This window comes from Cavia porcellus, unplaced genomic scaffold, assembly GCF_034190915.1.
Source record: "Cavia porcellus strain 051 isolate PalLab524CR breed Dunkin Hartley unplaced genomic scaffold, mCavPor4.1 scaffold_13, whole genome shotgun sequence".
Taxonomy (NCBI): domain Eukaryota; kingdom Metazoa; phylum Chordata; class Mammalia; order Rodentia; family Caviidae; genus Cavia; species Cavia porcellus.
This window is the reverse complement of record NW_026947496.1, coordinates 62,679,846-62,698,073: the sequence shown is the minus strand read 5'-3', so window position 1 is coordinate 62,698,073 and position 18,228 is coordinate 62,679,846. Positions and strand designations below refer to the sequence as shown.

General features: G+C 41.5%; 1 protein-coding gene across 1 annotated transcript in view; it reads right to left on the bottom strand.

Annotated features, from left to right (window-relative positions):
* The window catches only part of Itpr1 (inositol 1,4,5-trisphosphate receptor type 1), a 329,142-nt gene that overhangs the window by 164,969 nt on the left and 145,945 nt on the right, over positions 1–18,228 (bottom strand). The window contains exons 8-16 of the mRNA XM_063260287.1: positions 17,857–17,955; positions 16,700–16,783; positions 16,435–16,581; positions 13,241–13,336; positions 11,868–11,912; positions 7,928–8,085; positions 2,305–2,404; positions 1,123–1,283; positions 329–470 (exon numbers count right to left, since the gene is read on the bottom strand). Of these exons, the coding sequence (XP_063116357.1) occupies positions 329–470; positions 1,123–1,283; positions 2,305–2,404; positions 7,928–8,085; positions 11,868–11,912; positions 13,241–13,336; positions 16,435–16,581; positions 16,700–16,783; positions 17,857–17,955 (1,032 nt within the window). The remainder of the gene's footprint in view (positions 1–328; positions 471–1,122; positions 1,284–2,304; positions 2,405–7,927; positions 8,086–11,867; positions 11,913–13,240; positions 13,337–16,434; positions 16,582–16,699; positions 16,784–17,856; positions 17,956–18,228) is intronic.

The following is an 18,228-nucleotide window of genomic DNA, read 5'->3' as shown; positions in this document are numbered from 1 at the left end:
CAGAGGCCAAATTCTCATGAAGATCTATGAAGCATGTAATTAATATGTTCCTTTAGGTGAGAATGATTTCTCAGTGTAGGTTCAGCGATTTAAAAGTATGTTCCACACTGGTGCAGGATGTTGACAGTGAGGGAGCAGAGGTTACAGGAGAACTCTCTGTACGTGCCACTGAATTTTGTTGTGAGTTTAGAACTGCTATAAAAATAAATTCCATTAAAAAATCAATTGCCAAGTCTTCCAATGGGAATCATCCATGCTTCTCTGTAAGGTAAGAGATCCCAAAAATTCATTATAAAGCCAACCACCAAACACATCACATCTCACTGACCTGCTTGAGAATGTTCTGTTCTCTCATCAGCTTCTGCCGTTCTCTGTTGGGCTTGGAAAACACCACTTCAAGGACGTCTTGGCCAGAGTTAGTTCCACCAGTGACAAAGTAAACCAAGTCTTCCAACAGCTTAGTTACTGACCTTAGAAGAGAAGAGGCTGTTAGAGACAGTGTGCGTAATATTCAACAGGCTGAAAACTTCACTTCAAAAGCCTGCAGGCCGTGTGAATCAGTCAAACAGGAGAAGACCTATTCTCCTCAATATCCTTAAAATCCATAGCCAAGGGCAATTACCAAAATGAGTGAAACACAGACAACAACCATTAAATTCTACCAAGGGGAACTTTACACCCCTGATAGTTAAATAATTGCAAGATCAAATTAGATTAGGGCAAGGAATATCTTCACAGCATTAGATACTCTCAAAAAAGTGAATGCAAAAGTCTCTTTTCTAACCCAGACATGGTGGTGCATGCCTATAATCTCAACATTCGGGAAAGCTGAGGCAGGAGGATCACAAGTTCAAGTCCAACCACGATAATTTAGTGACTTATCAAGATGCTGTTCCCAAAATAAAATATTTAAAAAGAGATGCAGATGTAGCTCAGTGTGAAGACTCTGAGTTCAATCCCCATCCCTCTCACACACACAATCTATTTCTGGAAAACAAAACATGAAGCTTCCTATAAATGCTTGGACTACTACCCTCAAAACTGTCCAGAAGTCACCATTCTCTCGCTACCCAAATGCACAGCAAAAAAGGCCCTCTGGGCCCACACATATGAAAGCCTTACCTTCTCTCATTCTGCGTAATGGTACCCTTCTCCAGCTTCCCAGCAATGGAGCCTAGCACTTTGCTGGCATCATTGGCAAAATCCAGGTCCCGAACTTCAGCAGGAGACACAGGAACTATGGCAAAGGCTTCCTTATCCTCCTTCACAGGGGAGGTGCCAATCTGAAATTCAAGGAGGTCTTTGTAGGATAATCTTGGATTGGGAGAATAAGACATTAGTTGAATACTCCATTTATAGGCTATTGGGAAACCAAAAAAACTTACAGAGTTAAAATCAACTTGACATAGAAAATCTGCAGAAGCATATATTCCAAAATCATTAGTAATTGTTACCTCTGAAAATTGGTATTAGGGGGACTGCTGAATTAGGAAAGGGGGCACTAATATAATTTTATAGCTTAATTTGTCTGATGGAACACATAAGATTACAGTAACCAAAGAATATGTATCTTAAGAGAGAAAAAGTAAATACTGTAAATGGCAATTACTGGTTATAAACAAGAGTACTATAAAGATAGACACATTCTCATTTCTTCAACTTTTCTATATGTCTGAAAACATAAGAGTAGAAAAGAGTCCAATAATCTGTCCAATCACCACAAAAAAAAAAAAAGGTAAGAGTATCCTTCATTTCTTAAAAGAAAAATTTCACCTGTGAATTTACAATTCTGGAGCTGGAGAAGGAAGAGAGGGAAGAGAGGTGAAAAGGGGGGAGGGGGCTTGCTGGAAACATATGCTTAAATACATAAAGAAATAACAAAGATAGGGAAAACCAAATAGATATCTGATGTACCTCAAGGCACAAGCAAATATTTCCTTAGCCAAAATCATCCTTCTGATACAAAACCAAGTAAGTGCACAGCACTAGGGCAGAAGCCATGGAGTAAAATAAGTTTGTGGTTATTTCAAAAGCCTGTGCTTGCTTCACCATGTCTTTTGAAGAAAATAAAATTGTTTCATCACATTCAAGCATTCAAACTTGCCAAAGCCAGTGGTGAGGGCAGGAAGGAGGGAGCGAGGGACGGATGGAGGGAGACAGGAAAAGAGGGAGGAGGGAGGAAGGGAAGAGGAGGAGAGGGACAGAGGGAGCTTGCCGTTCTGCTTTCCCCATATAGATCCTCAGAGGAGCCCTTTCATTAGACTGCACGGGGCTGAGGGGCGGCGGCCAAGCTTAGGAACTTACTTTAAGCATCACAGGTTTTTCTTCTTCCTTGTCAATGGGGATATTGGTGCTGTGAACCCACGTATTAGTGCACAGGTGTCTGAGTCGTACATAGGAGTTCCTGAAGAGAAAAGGAAAGACTTCAGGAAAAGAAATAGTCAGTTTTACTCTGCAGTTGGTCTAGAAGGTATTCCTATAAAATAAAAACTAGAATGGTTCTCTACTACATATACTGGACAACATATATTTAGGAGTACGTGGTTCTAGTCCAAGTAATACTCTAATTATTTACAGTAGAAAATAACTCACAATGACTCTCAGTTTATTGTGATATACTGTTATTTCTAAACACCAAATCATACTCTGAATTAATATCATAGCATAAGCTGAGCACGACAACAAGAAGTACTTACTAAGGCAATAAAACAAGAACTGAAATTTGGTATGAGTCAACAAAGCAAAAAATGAAATATAAATTTGGACCATTAATCTTGTGGCACAGAAAAGCTTTTTAAAACATGTAATGAAGTGAAGATCACTAAATTTTTGGTTTTTGAAACAGGGTTTTGCTATGCAGTTCAGGCTGGTCTTCAACTCATTATGTAGCCCAGCCTAGCCTCAAACTTGTGGCAATCTCCTTGCCTCAGTCTCGTGAGTACTGAGATTACACGCATGCATCACCACACCTGGCAAGATCACTAAATTTTAAAGGAAAAGAAGCATAAATTTTATTACACAGTTAAGATTTTAAATCTCCTGTAGAGCAAGCATGGTATCTCTCTATATAAATGTGTACAGTAAAGATGAAAGAAAACCAGCAGCCTGGGAAAACAAAGGGAACTTGTAGCATAATAATCCATATATGAGCTCCTACAAATTGATAAGAAAAGCATGAGTCATAGAAATGAAAATGGGTAGAAAGCAAAAACTAGTTATTTAATAAGGAAATATAAATGGTCAATATGCATATAAAGTCACATATTCAATCTTTTTAGAATATTTATACAACTTAAAACAAAATACCATTTTATTCCATCAAGTATCATAAAACTAACAAAACCCAGTATCAACAGGAGGTTAGGGAAGTAAGGTATCCTGTGCATTGATGTGGTTTTATTTCACTTTGATTGTTCTGTTTCTGAGTTTGAGACTAAACCCAGGGCCTGGTGAAAGCTATGAAGGAGCTCAGCCAGGGGGCTGCACTCCAGGCCTGCACAATGCCCGGGATTTGGAAGAGAGGGTCCTCAGGTAGGGCTCGGAGGGGAGTTGGGCACTACATCACCTGACATGTACCTATCCCTTCATCTAGCAACCCCAGTTCTAGATATTTTCACTAAGAGATAATAGCACAGGAACCAAATGTGGCACAAAAGATATTCAGCAAAGCAATGTATAAAACAATAAAAAAACTATAAATAGTCTAATGTTTCAGTAACAAACTAGTTAACTATAGTACACACAATAGAATACTGTATCATTACTCAAAATGTGCACAATGAATTCTCATTTGGTTAGAAACATTAACAGATTTTTGGTAAAAAAACTAAAATAGTTTATGATCCTACTTTTGATAAATTAGACAATCACCACTATGTCCAGAAACCTGTGTGACACTACCAAACCAAAATCTTGAAAGTAGCTCACAGTGAATGGCCGGACTGTGTATAATTTTTATTTACTGGTTTATTCTCCACATGGTTTCAGGCGTTTTTGTTTTCGTTGTTCACTTCTCCAGTAAGTATGCTTCATATTTACAATGCTTTTCAATTTTTTTCCTAGCAAAGTAGAAGAAGTAATGACATAATTCTTGCATTTAAAGAACCTACTATCCCACTAGTGAGACAAGATGAATGCACACAGCAAGCAACCAGTCCTAACAGCAGACAGACATTCAGAAGCATGAAGCCAGGAGACAGTCATGGAGGACTCAGAATCAGGAAAGTTTCTCACTAGAGCTGGGATTTCAACTTTGGTAGGACAAAAGCAGAGAGAGGAAATGGAAACTACATACTAAGAGTAATGGCATACCGAGCTCATCACAGGGCCAGGCTGCACATACCTTCACTACATCTTCTGATTTCTTGCCTGTTAACTGCTTTGAACATTACAGGTAAGGTCCAAAGACAGCAACCCTAGTGATACTTACTTTGATTACCATAAATATAAATTAAACAACATGAACAAGAATATAACAAAGAGATTTGCATTTCAATAAATCACTTGGATTCGCTTTCCTTATTTTTAAAGAATAATCAAAGCTTAGAGCTAAGCTTTTGTTTGGATAATTCATTCTATAATGTTCTAGGTCAAGTTTCATTAAAACACAAATGACATTCTATGAGTTCCTTTGAAGTCCCATTCTAAGTTCATAACTCAAATGTCATTATATCAGGACAAGCACAAACTGGGCATGGTGGCACACACCTGTCATTTCAGCACTTAGGAAGCTGAGGCAGGAGGATCACTGTGAGTTCAAGGTTAGCAATAAAGTGGGCTTAAAATCAGCCTGAATTACAGAGTGAGACCCTGTCTCAAAAAGCAGAAGGGGAGAAAAAAAAAAAAAAAAGACATGTGCAAAAGATCCACTGAGCTAGATGCTATTCCAGTGTTCATTTAATGCATCTGTTTTAGGCATGCTGCAATTTTATTATCCTTTTTGGTGCAGAGGAATTTTTTAAATCAGCAATTGTCACCAAAAAAATCGCCTTTGCTCGTAATATTTCACAGATACTCATATCTAACCTTATACTTTCTGATTTTAAACAAAGCAAAATTGAGTACAACTGTAAGCCATAGAAAAAATAATGTATTTCTCTTCTTTTGTCATTTCACATGATCAGTAAACAAATGGCCATGTTCTCTTTTGGCTGAGTTTGGTGACCAAGAGCAACATGAATAAAAATACACCCAAGATCCTAAGTAAACATACTGATAAGCCATACCAGACACTTTTTCCACCAGCTGAACATAAGGCTTCCCTTGCTTCTCTCTGAATTTAGAATCAGTCTAACTCAGGACACCTGGTCACAAGAAAAGTTTGCCAACAAGGAAACAATAATGGATAGAGAATAAAAAAGCAAAGGACTATACTCAGCCAATGCCACTCAGCCAGTGACTCAGAAACTTAAACTGTCCCTTCCCACAGGAGCAGAGGGATCTCCAACCCACTGGGCAACAGAGCCATTCAGAGCCTCATTCCTTCTTTCCAGAAGGAAAAGGTTCATGAAGGAGGCTCTGATGATCAATGAAAGTATTTTGGATCACATGTTTCTGTTGTTTTCTACCCTACCAAATTTTAACACAATATATAAAAGTGTCATTCCCATTGCACAAGGTGCTAAGAAAAAATAATTAAATAACTTTCAGAACTGAAGGGAAACAAATGGAAATGCAGTTAGATTTCATACACAGACCCATACGTAGCTAGATAATAAGAGGGCAGTCAAGGAAAAAGAAATCTAACGTACCCTACCTAAAACCATTTTGAAAGATCTCAAAATGAATCAAAATCTTAAGTGTAAAGAATAAAAACTGTAAACACTCAGAAGAGCATATTCTAATAAGTGTTTGTGAGTTTGGACTGGGCAACTTAAGTAAAAACCTAAAGCAGATGAATGGATAAAGCAAATGTGGTATATATAAAACCACAATCAGCTGTTACTCACATTAACTAGGATACTGCAAATAAAAAAAGACAAGTGGTGGAGAGAAACAGAAAAACTAGAGCTCTTATATGCTGCGGGTGGGAGTCTAAAATGGTGCATCCATGCTGAGAAGCCAGCCAGCAGTTCCTTAAAAGGTTAAACACAGAATTATCATGTGACCCAACAATTCAACTCCTAGGTAGACAGCAAAAAGCAAATGTATGTCCACAAAAAAACATGTACTCAGATATTCACAGCAGCATTATTCATAATGACTCAAATGGCCATCAAGTAATAAATGGGTAAGTTATCCATACCATGAAGTACATTATCCATTCAATGGATATTGTGTAAGAAAAAAGTAACATGTATGCTACAACAATGGAAGAATTTTGAAAACAATACTAAGTGAAAGAAACTAGTCACGAAAGTTCTCATAGTATGTGATTCCATTTATATGAAATGTCCAGAAGAGGCTAATTCACAGAGACAGAAAGTACATTAGTCTGGGGCCAGTGACAGGGTGCAGGAAAATGAGAGTGACTGCTAATGGGTATGGTGTTTCTCCTTGTCTGACTAAAATCTTCTAAAACTGACTGTGGTGAGAGGTTACCCAACTTTGCTAATCTATGGAAAATCACTAAACTGAATGCTTTACATATAATGAATTATAGGGAATATGAATTATATCTCAGTAAGATTTTCTTTTCCTGTTTTGTTTTGTTTTGGGTTTTTTTGGTACTGGTGATTGAACTCACAACCTTGTCAGGCAGGCACTTATGCTGCCCGAGCTAAATCACTGGAAGATTTTATTTTCTTTAGGCACTGAAACACAAGGGGTTCCAGATGCAGAGAAGATAAAGCCGGCTACACTTGGAGTTTTCTGGGAGCACATCTCTCTTTTTCCTCAGATTTTCAAGCAGTTGGCTACCAGCACAACTTAAAAATTACTGATCCTCTGACTGAAAGACCTTCTTGCCTGTAGCATCCTCTTCCATGTGGGCACCACCTTACCCTGATCGCTGAGAGGGACAGAACAGTATCTAGCACAAGTTAAGGTGCTCACTGAATTCTAAGAGCACCCAAGGGGCAAAGATTATTTTCACAGAGCCATTCAGGCTGAGCAGAAGAGTGGCATGTAGAAATAATGAAACACAAAGTAATGCCCAGTGAGATGGGCCTCAGGTACAGTCTCCAAATGCCAGGGAGACTGTCGCCAGCCAACACTATGCTGTGGAGGAGGAGTTAGGACTGCTCAAACAACCCTATCTGTCTTAGACACTTATCTCACAGGGATATCTGACCTGTGAGAAGTTGTTTTAACTCTCTGAGTTTCATCTACAAAGGATGGATAATTATTTCACACAGAAATTTTCTGCAATGATAAAATTAGGTAATACAAGTTACTTACTTAGCATTGTGCCTGGTATGTATTTGGCACTTGATAAGTATTAGCTATTACTAATAATGCTAATCTTAAGAATAAGCTTTTATCCTAGTTTTTGAAAAATACATTTTTATACAACAAAAGCAAGTTATATAAAATGACCAAGGAATATGGAACTATCTTCTCAATACTTTAAATAAAACTCACTGTGCACATAGTGAATTTCAGTTTTCTTTTCAATTTCCCAGATTTCTTTTCAATTGTTTATTTAATTGGTCAAGGGATTACCCAGGTTTTTCTGGGTTTATAGGGAAGAGAGAGAGAGAGAGAGAGAGAGAGAGAGAGAGAGAGAGAGAGAGATACCAAAATACTGGGCAGTGATGTGTACCTAAATCCAGTCAAGCACTTTTTTTTTTTATCAAACTATCACTTACTTACCAGTGATAAGTTACACAAAAATCAGATACTATATTCAGCAGTCAGTCCAAACACTTCATTAAATCCTTTATAAAAGCTTTTTAAAAAGGTAATAATGATTTGAATTCCAAGAAACAGGACTGGATCACAAGGATCTATCGTGATTCTCTCGGGATAAACAATTTTGAAATCATACCTTGGGACAAGGCTGTCACCACCACGGAGAGTGGTGGGGTCTAGCTCAAAAATGGAGGAGATGTCATTGCCCTCAGGCACAGAGACCAGGGAGTACACCATCTTCTCTTGGGCATTTCCACGCAGCCGACTTCGAGATGCATCCTGATCAGGATCCACCTGAGGGTGAAAAGTCATCAGGTCAAGAATTCTATATGCCAAGCCCGTCACTCACCACTAACATGGCACAATCCTCAGGAACGAAAAAAAGGAAGAACAATAGTGAACGTCAGCAGTGGACAGGCAAAAGACTGACTGCAGAGCAGTTTTAAAAGGTGATCATCAGCCACGTGAGCCAAAAGTGTTTACTTCCTTACAGTGCAATGAAAGTGTTCCAGTAACGTGAGCACCAAGAGATGTCCAATGAAAGAAGGATAACAGTGATAGAGACCTTCATACAACTACATCCATCTGCAGTAGGTAGGGGAGAGAGATGTAGATTGAGGTAACATCCTGTGGAATTGGTTATGTATGTCTGATTAGTCTACAGTGATAGTTGTCTACCAACAATATGATATAACTACTTCCCAGGAAAACAAAATACAATAAACCTATACCCAAATACTCATGAGCAGCAATTCTAGGATGGCCAGTGTATATACAAACATTCTCAAGAAGTCAACTTAGCTCTGAAAAAAATATGTGTGATTAATTAAGAAGGCTACTGACACCAGTGCAGGGGGAAAAGCATCTATTGCTACATGAGGATTTGGAGGAGATGGAGGAAAAGCTCTTGGAGAGAAGGCTGATTAAGAGTAACAAAAGTTTCCCTAGGAAGTATGAAAGAGTCTCAGCTCCAAAGCCCACATGCCTAAAGAGATGTAAGGTGCAACATTAGCCTGGGGATGTTCTCTTAGGCTACAAGCTCATGGTGCCTGAACATGGGACTGTTTCTCAGCTTTAACAACTCTACAATATGTCAACATCCACCTACATCTACCAGAAGACCTCCACTCTTCTTGTCTCTACCTTGCTTTGTCTCAGGGTGAAGCCCTGTCTCCTTCCCACAAGGAAGTAGATTACCCCAGGAAGACCAAAGAATCCAGAAAAAGAAATCCAATCAAAGGCAAAGAGCAAACATGACAGAATTCAACTTCATGGGGCCTGAGATCTAGAAACATGAGCTTCATCATTTCATCAGTAGCTTCTATCTCTACTTAAAAAAAGTCCTTTCAGCTGGGCATAGTGGTGCACACCTGTCATCCCAGATACTCAGGAGGATGAGGCAGGAGCATCACTGGAGCCCAGGAGTTCAAGATCAGACTAGGCATCACAATGAAACTGTTTCCAAAAAACAAAATTTTGAAGTGAAAAAGTTCTTTTTCTATCTACAGTCCCTGTCCCTTGGCCCTGTACTTTCTCCTCTAATTAACTGTCTCTCCACCTAAATAAGCCCTCAACTCTTTACTCTCTGTGTGCTTTAAGTAAGTTAGCTAGGCAGGAATAGAAGACCCCTGAACCCTCAGTTAAAGAGAAAGGACTTGGAACATCTATTCTTGCCTAACTGCTGTTACCTGCAAAGTGGCCCCCACACCACTCCCAAAGCAGTCTGACTGTATCACGGCTCAACACACCGGGTCAGCTCCAGGCTGGAAGAGACATTTCAGAGAGCCCAGCAGGTATGGAGGAAACCTGCAGCCGCACTGATCCACTGCGTCTGGAAACCCGAGAGGCACACTCTCGCATTCCAGTGTGCAGTCACTGTTTGCCACCTAGTGGGCAGGAAGGCATAAGTGCAAAAGGCTGGCAGAGGACAGCAAGGCTGGGGCATCATTTTTCTCTTTCTGGGATCAAGCAAGGGGACTGAGGGTGCCACTGAATTCATAATGAACACAATAAAGCTGAACACAATAAAATCCACAAACACCAACTGCCAGTCTCAGGGAACCATGAGCCGGGCAGAATAAGACACTTCCTTGCCCAAACTTATACAATGTTAGTTTTTCCATCCAAAGTGCCAGGTAGAGAGGGTGAAGTACGCATGAGCCTCCAAATACTAATGCCTCGCTCACAGCAGCCAAAGCTGTGGTGCCAGCCCTGCTGCTGAGAGGTGAGACCCTGCTCCATACACGCCTCCCCGTGTATGGCTCACTATCTACCAGCCCCAGCAACACTGCCTACCTCTGCACCCTGGCCTGCTGGCACATTCTGCCTCCATGGCATGGAGAAGCATGAGACAAAGACCACTGAACTCCCAGAGACCTCAGAAACAAGAAGAACTGGGACGATTCACAATGGCTACTTCTTCCTTGGTCAACACAGATCTTGAAAACTGTCCTAACTACTTTCATGCAGTTGATTCGTGACCCAGATGAACTAGTAGAGACGAAGGCATTAAAAATGCTACTGATATGTACAAGTTTAAAAATGCCACATGTCCATAAGGGGAAATTGAGGCTCAAAGAGAGAACTTCAAGCCCACATAGCTTAGAAATGGTGAGTCTGGTATTTATATCAGGTCTGGCTTGCTCTCCCCCTCCTTGCTGGTGATCACTGTGTACTGTATATCCCCTACACTGCGAATCCACTATTCACTTATACAAGGAGAAAGAGCCCAGGAGAACAGCCCTGGCACCCAAGGATCACCCAGACAGCAGTTCTCAATGAAAGAAGTTGTGGCTGACTTAACAGTGGACATATTCTGTTACCCTAGATAATGTATAGAGAGTTCCTTCTCTCAAAAAAAGAAGGTGCAAGGACGAGAAGTCTCAGATGAAAAATAACAGCCTCACCTCAGTCTCAGTCTCCCAGCTGAAAACACAGGGCCGCCATGCAGAGAGGGCTATGCAGAGAGCCTCCAGGTGAAGGTGACAGGATGTAAGAAGGAAGGGAGCCTTCTTCAGAAGTGATGAGGGGAGAAGCCCCAGAAACCCACACACTCATAGCTACAACTCCCCTGAGTTTCTTTCTTTTTTTTTTTTTTGTCTTTTTCATTTTTATCGGTACCGGGGATCGAACTCACGACCGCCTGCTTGCAAGGCAGGTGCTTATGCCGCTGAGCTAAATCCCCAGCCCATCCCCTGAGTTTCTTTCAAAGCCAACATTCTACCCAAATAAAACTAAGTTAACTACTATGCAGAATGCACAACACTTTTCACAATTACATTTTTAACATCTTGACCCTGACTCTATCCATCAATGTGCAAAGTCCCCCAAATTTTTCTTAATTTTGCCAGAACAAGAAATACTCTCAAACCACCTACTCCGAAGATCGCCATGAAGACACGCATGTCAAACAGGGCGGCAACTGGTTGGTGGGCTGGTTGGTTGGTTGGAGTTTGAAGCCTAGCTCTGAATTAGACACTCCATAAGCGAATTGTTTTACTGATTTCCATGAAGCACAGCCACTGTCTTCTTCAACCCATACCTGAACTCCAGGTGTCTATGTATCAGCAAGACTTGGCAATAGTCTCCAAAGACAAATCCATCATGCATGACAATTCCAAATCACATTATACTCCAAAACATACTTCTGACTTTATAGAACCCAAGAACAGAGGCTTAGACAACTGACTCTCTCAGGTATCAGGTACACCAGAACTCATATGTTACTTCCACAGAAAAACAGAATGTGTCACTATGTTAGGTCAACATCAGTAAGACAACTGCACAACTTTTACAAAAGGCCAACTTCCACATGGCCAGCACTTTCTCCAGCCTAGAAAGACTCTAAGAGGTGCCATGTACTTTACACTCAAAAGCAGAGACTCCTGACTCAGCACAGTAACACATGATCCCTTGGACCAACCAGATCACAAAAGGACAAGACCTTCTTTTAAAGCAACCTACAGTTTCCCCTTCCCCAGCACTCAATGCCACAGTGACAGTTTCTTAAATGGGGCTCCAAACCATTTGGCCTTACCCTAACAAACAAAGACAAGAAGGCTCTTGCCCATACTTACTGAGGGCTGAAACTCCAGGCATTCTTCCTCAAAGTCAGGGTCTACCTGATGAAAAAGAATCATTAGGAAATTAAAACATCCATTGCTTTCTCAAGGACTGAGACCCATCTGCAGGAGACTTCCACACCTGCAGCCATCCTTGAATAGCTAAGAACTTGTCCCTTCCCTCTAGTCACAAAACCAGCATGCCACAATAACACATATCACACAGATACAACACACATGAGACAATCCACCAGTCACCAAGAGACAGCTCTCAAGAATAGACAAGAAAAACAATGGATTCACCAGCAAAGAAACAGTGAAAAGCCTCAGATAAATAAAAGACCAATAAAAGACACAGTCATGGATAACGCTGATTACTTTTAGCTAAAAAGAAAAAAGAAACATTAAGTCCCTAGCAATAGCTACATTTGTCTCAAAACATTAGAGATAATGCAACCACCATTAGTCTTTAGCAAACCACAGAATCAAGGTTTCATCCAGCTGACTCACTGGGCACAACTCTCTACGGCTCCATTTTCAATTTCAACTTAAGACTTTTATAGTTGTTTTTCAAAATCATAGTTCTAACCATTATTCAGAACCCCAAAGGGGTTTCACATTTAGATTCATGTTCCTCACTCAGTGGCAGAAAGAGTGCTGGCTCCCACACGATCCCTTACAAGCTCCAGGGCAATCGCACTGGTGGCTCCAGAGATCAGGCGGGGTCCTCTGCTGAGAGTCTGATCTGAATACGCATCACACATCTTCCAGCAGATCAGAGTAAAATTCAACATCTGACACACAGTAGGGCAGCTTCTTAATTTAATACAAAAATTGGAAGGTAAATTCCTTGGGTCCTTCAGCATTGCATGTTTCCTTTCCTCAAAAGCCCTTCTTACACCTTTTAGGTAAAGGAAATTTCTTTGATTTCTGAAAGCCTAACAAGAGACAGGCCCCTATCTATTCTGCTAAGGCACTGAGGAATCAAGACTTCTTTATGAAATTGTCTACTTCTTTATGCATTGTAAAGTCAGAGCAAGTCTGACCTTACATATGTGTCCACTGCAGCCAGTTCTCAATCACTCATGGTAGGAGTGGGGCTGATGGACAGGGTATGAGGAGAGCAGTCTGTAAGAGCAAAACAGGGCATCCTGAAATCCCAAATTAGCATCATTAACTTACTTTCTCCCCACATCCTGACCAAAACCCCTAAGTCTTAAAATGTGTTAGTCATTTTTGTCTCTCCTAGAGAAATGAGACAGAAGAAAACCAAAAAGCAGAAGGGAAAGCAAAGTGACGGAGCATTTGCCTGAACCTCCACCTCCTGAGTGGCTTCTGATGAGGAAGGCATCAGCCTTCAAAGAGAAAACCGCAGGACTGCTACTTACCTCTGCTGCTAAGTAATGGCCTGTTGCCAGGTGCTTGAAACGGAAGAGGCTGTTCCAGTAACCTGCTCCACCCCGACACGGGTCATGCTGGACGACCTACAAGAGAAAGACTGCTTAATAGGAGTCAAAGAAAGGTCAACCCATATGAGGATGCCACGGCACCTGAGGAAATACGGCACTGATTCATTCAAGTTGAAAATACCTTATCTTCCAACAAACTCATGGCAAGTGTCACATACAACACCTGACTTTAAATGATGAAAGTATTAAAATAATGCTCTCCCGAGAAGGAACACAGTCACCTAGCTAACATTCAAGGGTTGAAGTAAGAAATTCCATGGCTTTCAGCTTTTTTGTCTTAACACTAACAAAACACAAGATAACATTCTGAAAGTCATGCATAAAATGTACACTTCATAACCAGGAATTTCATGACAAACTTGCATACATTCATGTGTTAGAACACACACTCCAGCCAAGCTCTGAAATGTGGAACTCAAGAATCTCTGGGCCAATTTATCACAAAAATAAATGTAACTTCAGCTTCTAGTCATGAAACTACAACCAGCACTGGCAGCTAGTGCTATAAACAATTACAACACAGCACAAAATACATAAAATTACCACAGGAAAGCAGAAACCTAGATATAATACATGAAATGACTACACAAGTCATCCTTGAGAACATGGAGAAAAAATAAGGCAGAATCCATGGTCTCTCGGGTTTTGTCTGAGGGTCTTCTTTGGACTGCAGCACAGCAAGGGAGAACCTAAGTTTAGGTAGTGGGTGCGTGGAAGTAAGGAGACGGATCCAAGGTTATAGACTAAGGTAGCAGAGCTGTGGAGAATCTGGAGCTACATGCAGAAAAAGCTCCAGGGATCTGCACAGAGGCCTCTTTCAGTTTGTGATTGAAGTATCAAACTGTGTGTATATGAAGAAGACCCCACAAGGGCAAGTAAGATATATCAAGGAGTAGCTCAGTGTTAGAGTACTTGCCTAATGGGCACGAGGCCCTGCAATCAAGCCCTAGAAGAGAAAGAAAGAGGAGAAGGAAAGGGAAGTTACCAGCTTCAGTCCCCAAGCCCACAAAGTGCTGGGAAATGTCCTTACTCCGACAAGGCAAGGCAAAGAGACCTGTGGAACATCCTGGGACTCGCTTAGCTGCGGACTAATCCAGCTCCCAAAGACTGCTCTATTCTGACCTATAAAGCAGCAGAGTAAGACTGCAAAGGACCAAACTGATTCACTTGACTGAATGAAACAAAATTCTCATTACTCTTAAAAGGAAAAACAAATTCCAGACTGTACTACTAAGAAAGTAGTATTACAAGGTTTAACAAAAACTCAAACTATGAGACAGCCCAATGACCAAGCAAAGGTAACCCACAAATTTAGCCAGACATTGTTAAATGTCCAGTTTACATCAGTGGGGGAGGGCGTGAAAAATTCCCATTTTGATACATACTCACAGATTCAAGGAATTTCAGGAACTCCAGCAGGGTGAACACACCCACCCACACACGCACTAGCACGTGCACACCAATCTACATCATAGAGTCACTTTAGTCAGAAATTTTTTAAAATTTTAAAGCCACTGAGGCATAGGAAGGAGACATATCATATGGAGAGCAAAGATTTTTAAAAGCCAATGAATTCACATCTAACAATGCAAGCCAATTCAATGGATCAAAATTTAGAAGATACAGGGAGAAAAAAACAACTTATCTAGAAACTCATATTTAACAAAAATATCCTTTGGAATTGGAGCCACATGGAGAAATTGGCGTCGCAGTTTGCTGCTGGTAGGAATGTAACACGGCAGAGCAGGCCTGGCAGCTCTGCTAAGGGTGAGCACAGAGGACAGTGTACGCGCGTGCCTCTATCCCCAAGAGACCTGAAAACCCGTGTGGCCCGAGAACTATTCATAAATGTTCGCAGCAGCACTCTCCCAAGAGCCAAAGAGCAGAAGTTATCTACATCTTATCAGATGATAAGTTGATAAATAAAACATGGCACATTCCTTATTTGGCAAGAAAATAATGACATGTCAATACCGATGGCCAGATGGGTAGACCCTGAAATCATCTGCTATGGACTGAATGCTGAGGCTGCCCCACATCATACTTGAAACCTGCCCCCGAGGTGATGTAAAAGCTCATGGGGCATGGCCTTCGGGAGCAGGGTTAGTCCTCCTCCGCGAAAGACTCCACAAGCTGCCCTCCTCCTGCTCGGTGAGGACCTGACAACCAAACTGAGGTACTGGGCTTTATCCTAAGCTGCCTCCTATTTCCAATTCTACACCCTCTCTGACATGAAGTGAGCTCCGCCATTCCTCTCTTGCTGCCGAAAGTCAGACCATCCAGGAAAGCAGGGGCTCAGACAGCACTTCCCCAACAAGCGCTGCCTTCCTCTCCAAAGCCTCCAGAGCTTCAAGAGTGGCCACCTTGTATCTTGACCACCAGCCCCATGTTCGTTTTCTAAGTGCTGATTTTTTTTACTTTAGTTTGTACTGGTATATGTCTCCAGTACATAACAGTCTCATTGGTCTTGGGGAGCTGGCACATACACATACTGCATCTTGATCATTTTTACTCCCTTTTCTCTCACCAGCCATCTTCCCCTCTCTATCCTTTTCCAGATTGTCTCCTCATCTCTGTAAAGTATACCCTGTTTCCTACAATTTTTCTTTAATTTTGTTCTTTAAATTATTTGTTGGGACTCTTAAAGGAGCCATGAAGTATTCAACCTGTGTCTGATTTACTTCAGGTGGCATTAGAGTTTGAAGATCTATATGTCTTCCTACAAATGACTCAAATTTATCCTTCTTTATGACTGAGTAGTACTCCACTGTGTTGTCTTTTCATTTGGAGCCCATCATCAATGTAGAAACCTCCTATGTCAGGGAGACACCTCACTGAATAATAGCTGTGGCACACAAATAAGCAAGGGAATGAAAAACAGGAACCATTACTAGATTGGAACACCAAGAGAAATTTTCATTTTGTCTTGAGTTTGCTCCCAAGGAAGTATCTCCCTCACAAGAACATGTGGCATCCTTTCGATAGCTTATAGTGTGCATACTTGCTAAGTCGGGTTTACAATGAAGTGGGAGTACTTAAGCATGATTTATAAATTTATCTGTGGAGGGATTAAATCCCACAACCCTTGTGCCTGCTCTCCTGCCCCTCCGTACCTCCACCTCCCATAAGGCTTTGGAGCTAGTGGCAGAGGTAGCTGACTGCCGCCCGGTGGTCCTCAGAAAGACATGCTGCTTCTTCCTGTGCTCGTCACAGGTGAGAAACTTCTCTTGCTCAGCATGGAACAGCCTCACTACATCGCCCTAAGGGGCAGCACAAGAAGGAATTAAAGAAAAGTGAGTTTAAAAAAGAAAACTAAATTGCTACCCCAATAAAAGCCAAGTACCACAAAGCTGTCGAGCACATCAACATCAAACTTACCCCTTTTAAAATATCATCTTTGTTATCACTCCATTTCATGAAAAGAACTATTTTCCAGCTTGTATTGCAGTTGACTGAATTGACCTAGAAAACAAGCCAGAGTTATTTTTTCACGTACTTCTCCCAACTGTGTCATTCAGCCCCAGAAGCCAGGCTGAGCTTCAGCCCAAACACCTGAAGCCTGACACCACTGAAAACATAGCACCTGCAAAGTCAGTTGCCCAATTTTTTAACTTTTTGTGCTCATAGAGGGTGCATCTGCACCCATCACTATTTATTTCAAACACAACTAAAGGAATCAAGGCTTCCTGCCCTTCCACAAAGCTATTTTCCTTTTCTTCTAAGTCTCTGCTCTGGATAGCCAAACAGGGAAGGCCACGTGGCAACAAATACAGTTCCTTATAAAATAGAATGAGCTACATAGGCAAGAAGTGAGCCCAGCGTATACCTCTGAAATGTTAATAGTCAGAATTAACAGAAGTCTTGTTTGTTAAACAAATTTGAGACTCTGAGCCACACGCTAACTCTATTTCATTTAATCCTCAGCAACATCCTAAAAACAGGTATAATTATAATGGGTATAAGGATGCATAGCGCGAGATTAGGTAACTAAGTCTATGGCTCCAGAGCTAGGGACTGGCAGACGTGGCATTTGGATCCACTTCTGTCTCACTCTAGTGCTCCTATCCTTCGCTGTTAGGCAAGTACTCACATCACAAGCAAGTTCCTACCTTGTGTCCTGTAACTGCCAATTTAGAGGCTAAGCAGATGCGTAGCCAAAAGCAAGGTATTGTTGCAGGGCTGCACATGTTAATGGGCCCTTTCTCAGAAATCAGAAAAAGGCAACCTCTTTTAGGGAAATCAATTTTTAACAGTCCCTATACCTAGAGAACAATTGGTAAAGGGGCCCTTGGGCTTTACACACAGGAAAACAATCCCTCAGTCACACAAGGTTTAGCGATCTGAGCAGTGGGGTAACTATCAGCTCCCACTGCACTGACCTGCACACTTACGTGCAGCCTCAGTTATTTCACCTGCAAAATCTAGTGCCCCAAGTCACTACTGAAGTCAATGTCAGTATGTGCATGCTTTGGGACCAGGAAGGCCTGATCCTTTAGTGCCATCCCACCCATAAACCATGACTTGATTTTCCTCACCTCATTGCAGCCAGGGTTGTCTACCAACTGATGGCTGCTGGCATGCAGGGGCTGGCCAGCATTGACGGGGTTTAGTACCACCTTGTCACCTATGACCACCTGGAAAAGGAAGGAGCCACAGAGGTTTTCACAGGACAGATCAAAGCAGAGAGCGGGTAGTGCTGGGAGGAGCCACGGGAACTGTACTGAGCCAGGCCCATTCTAACTGGTGAGATGCAGCACACGAGTACGAGATCACTCAATAAATCTATCCCTGTGGTAAAACCTGGCTTTGCTCTCCCATTCTCAGTTAAAGATCAGTATACGCTGCACACCAGCTGTGAAGGAATGGTGCATTCTGTGTTACATATTACAATGCACACAAACACAAAC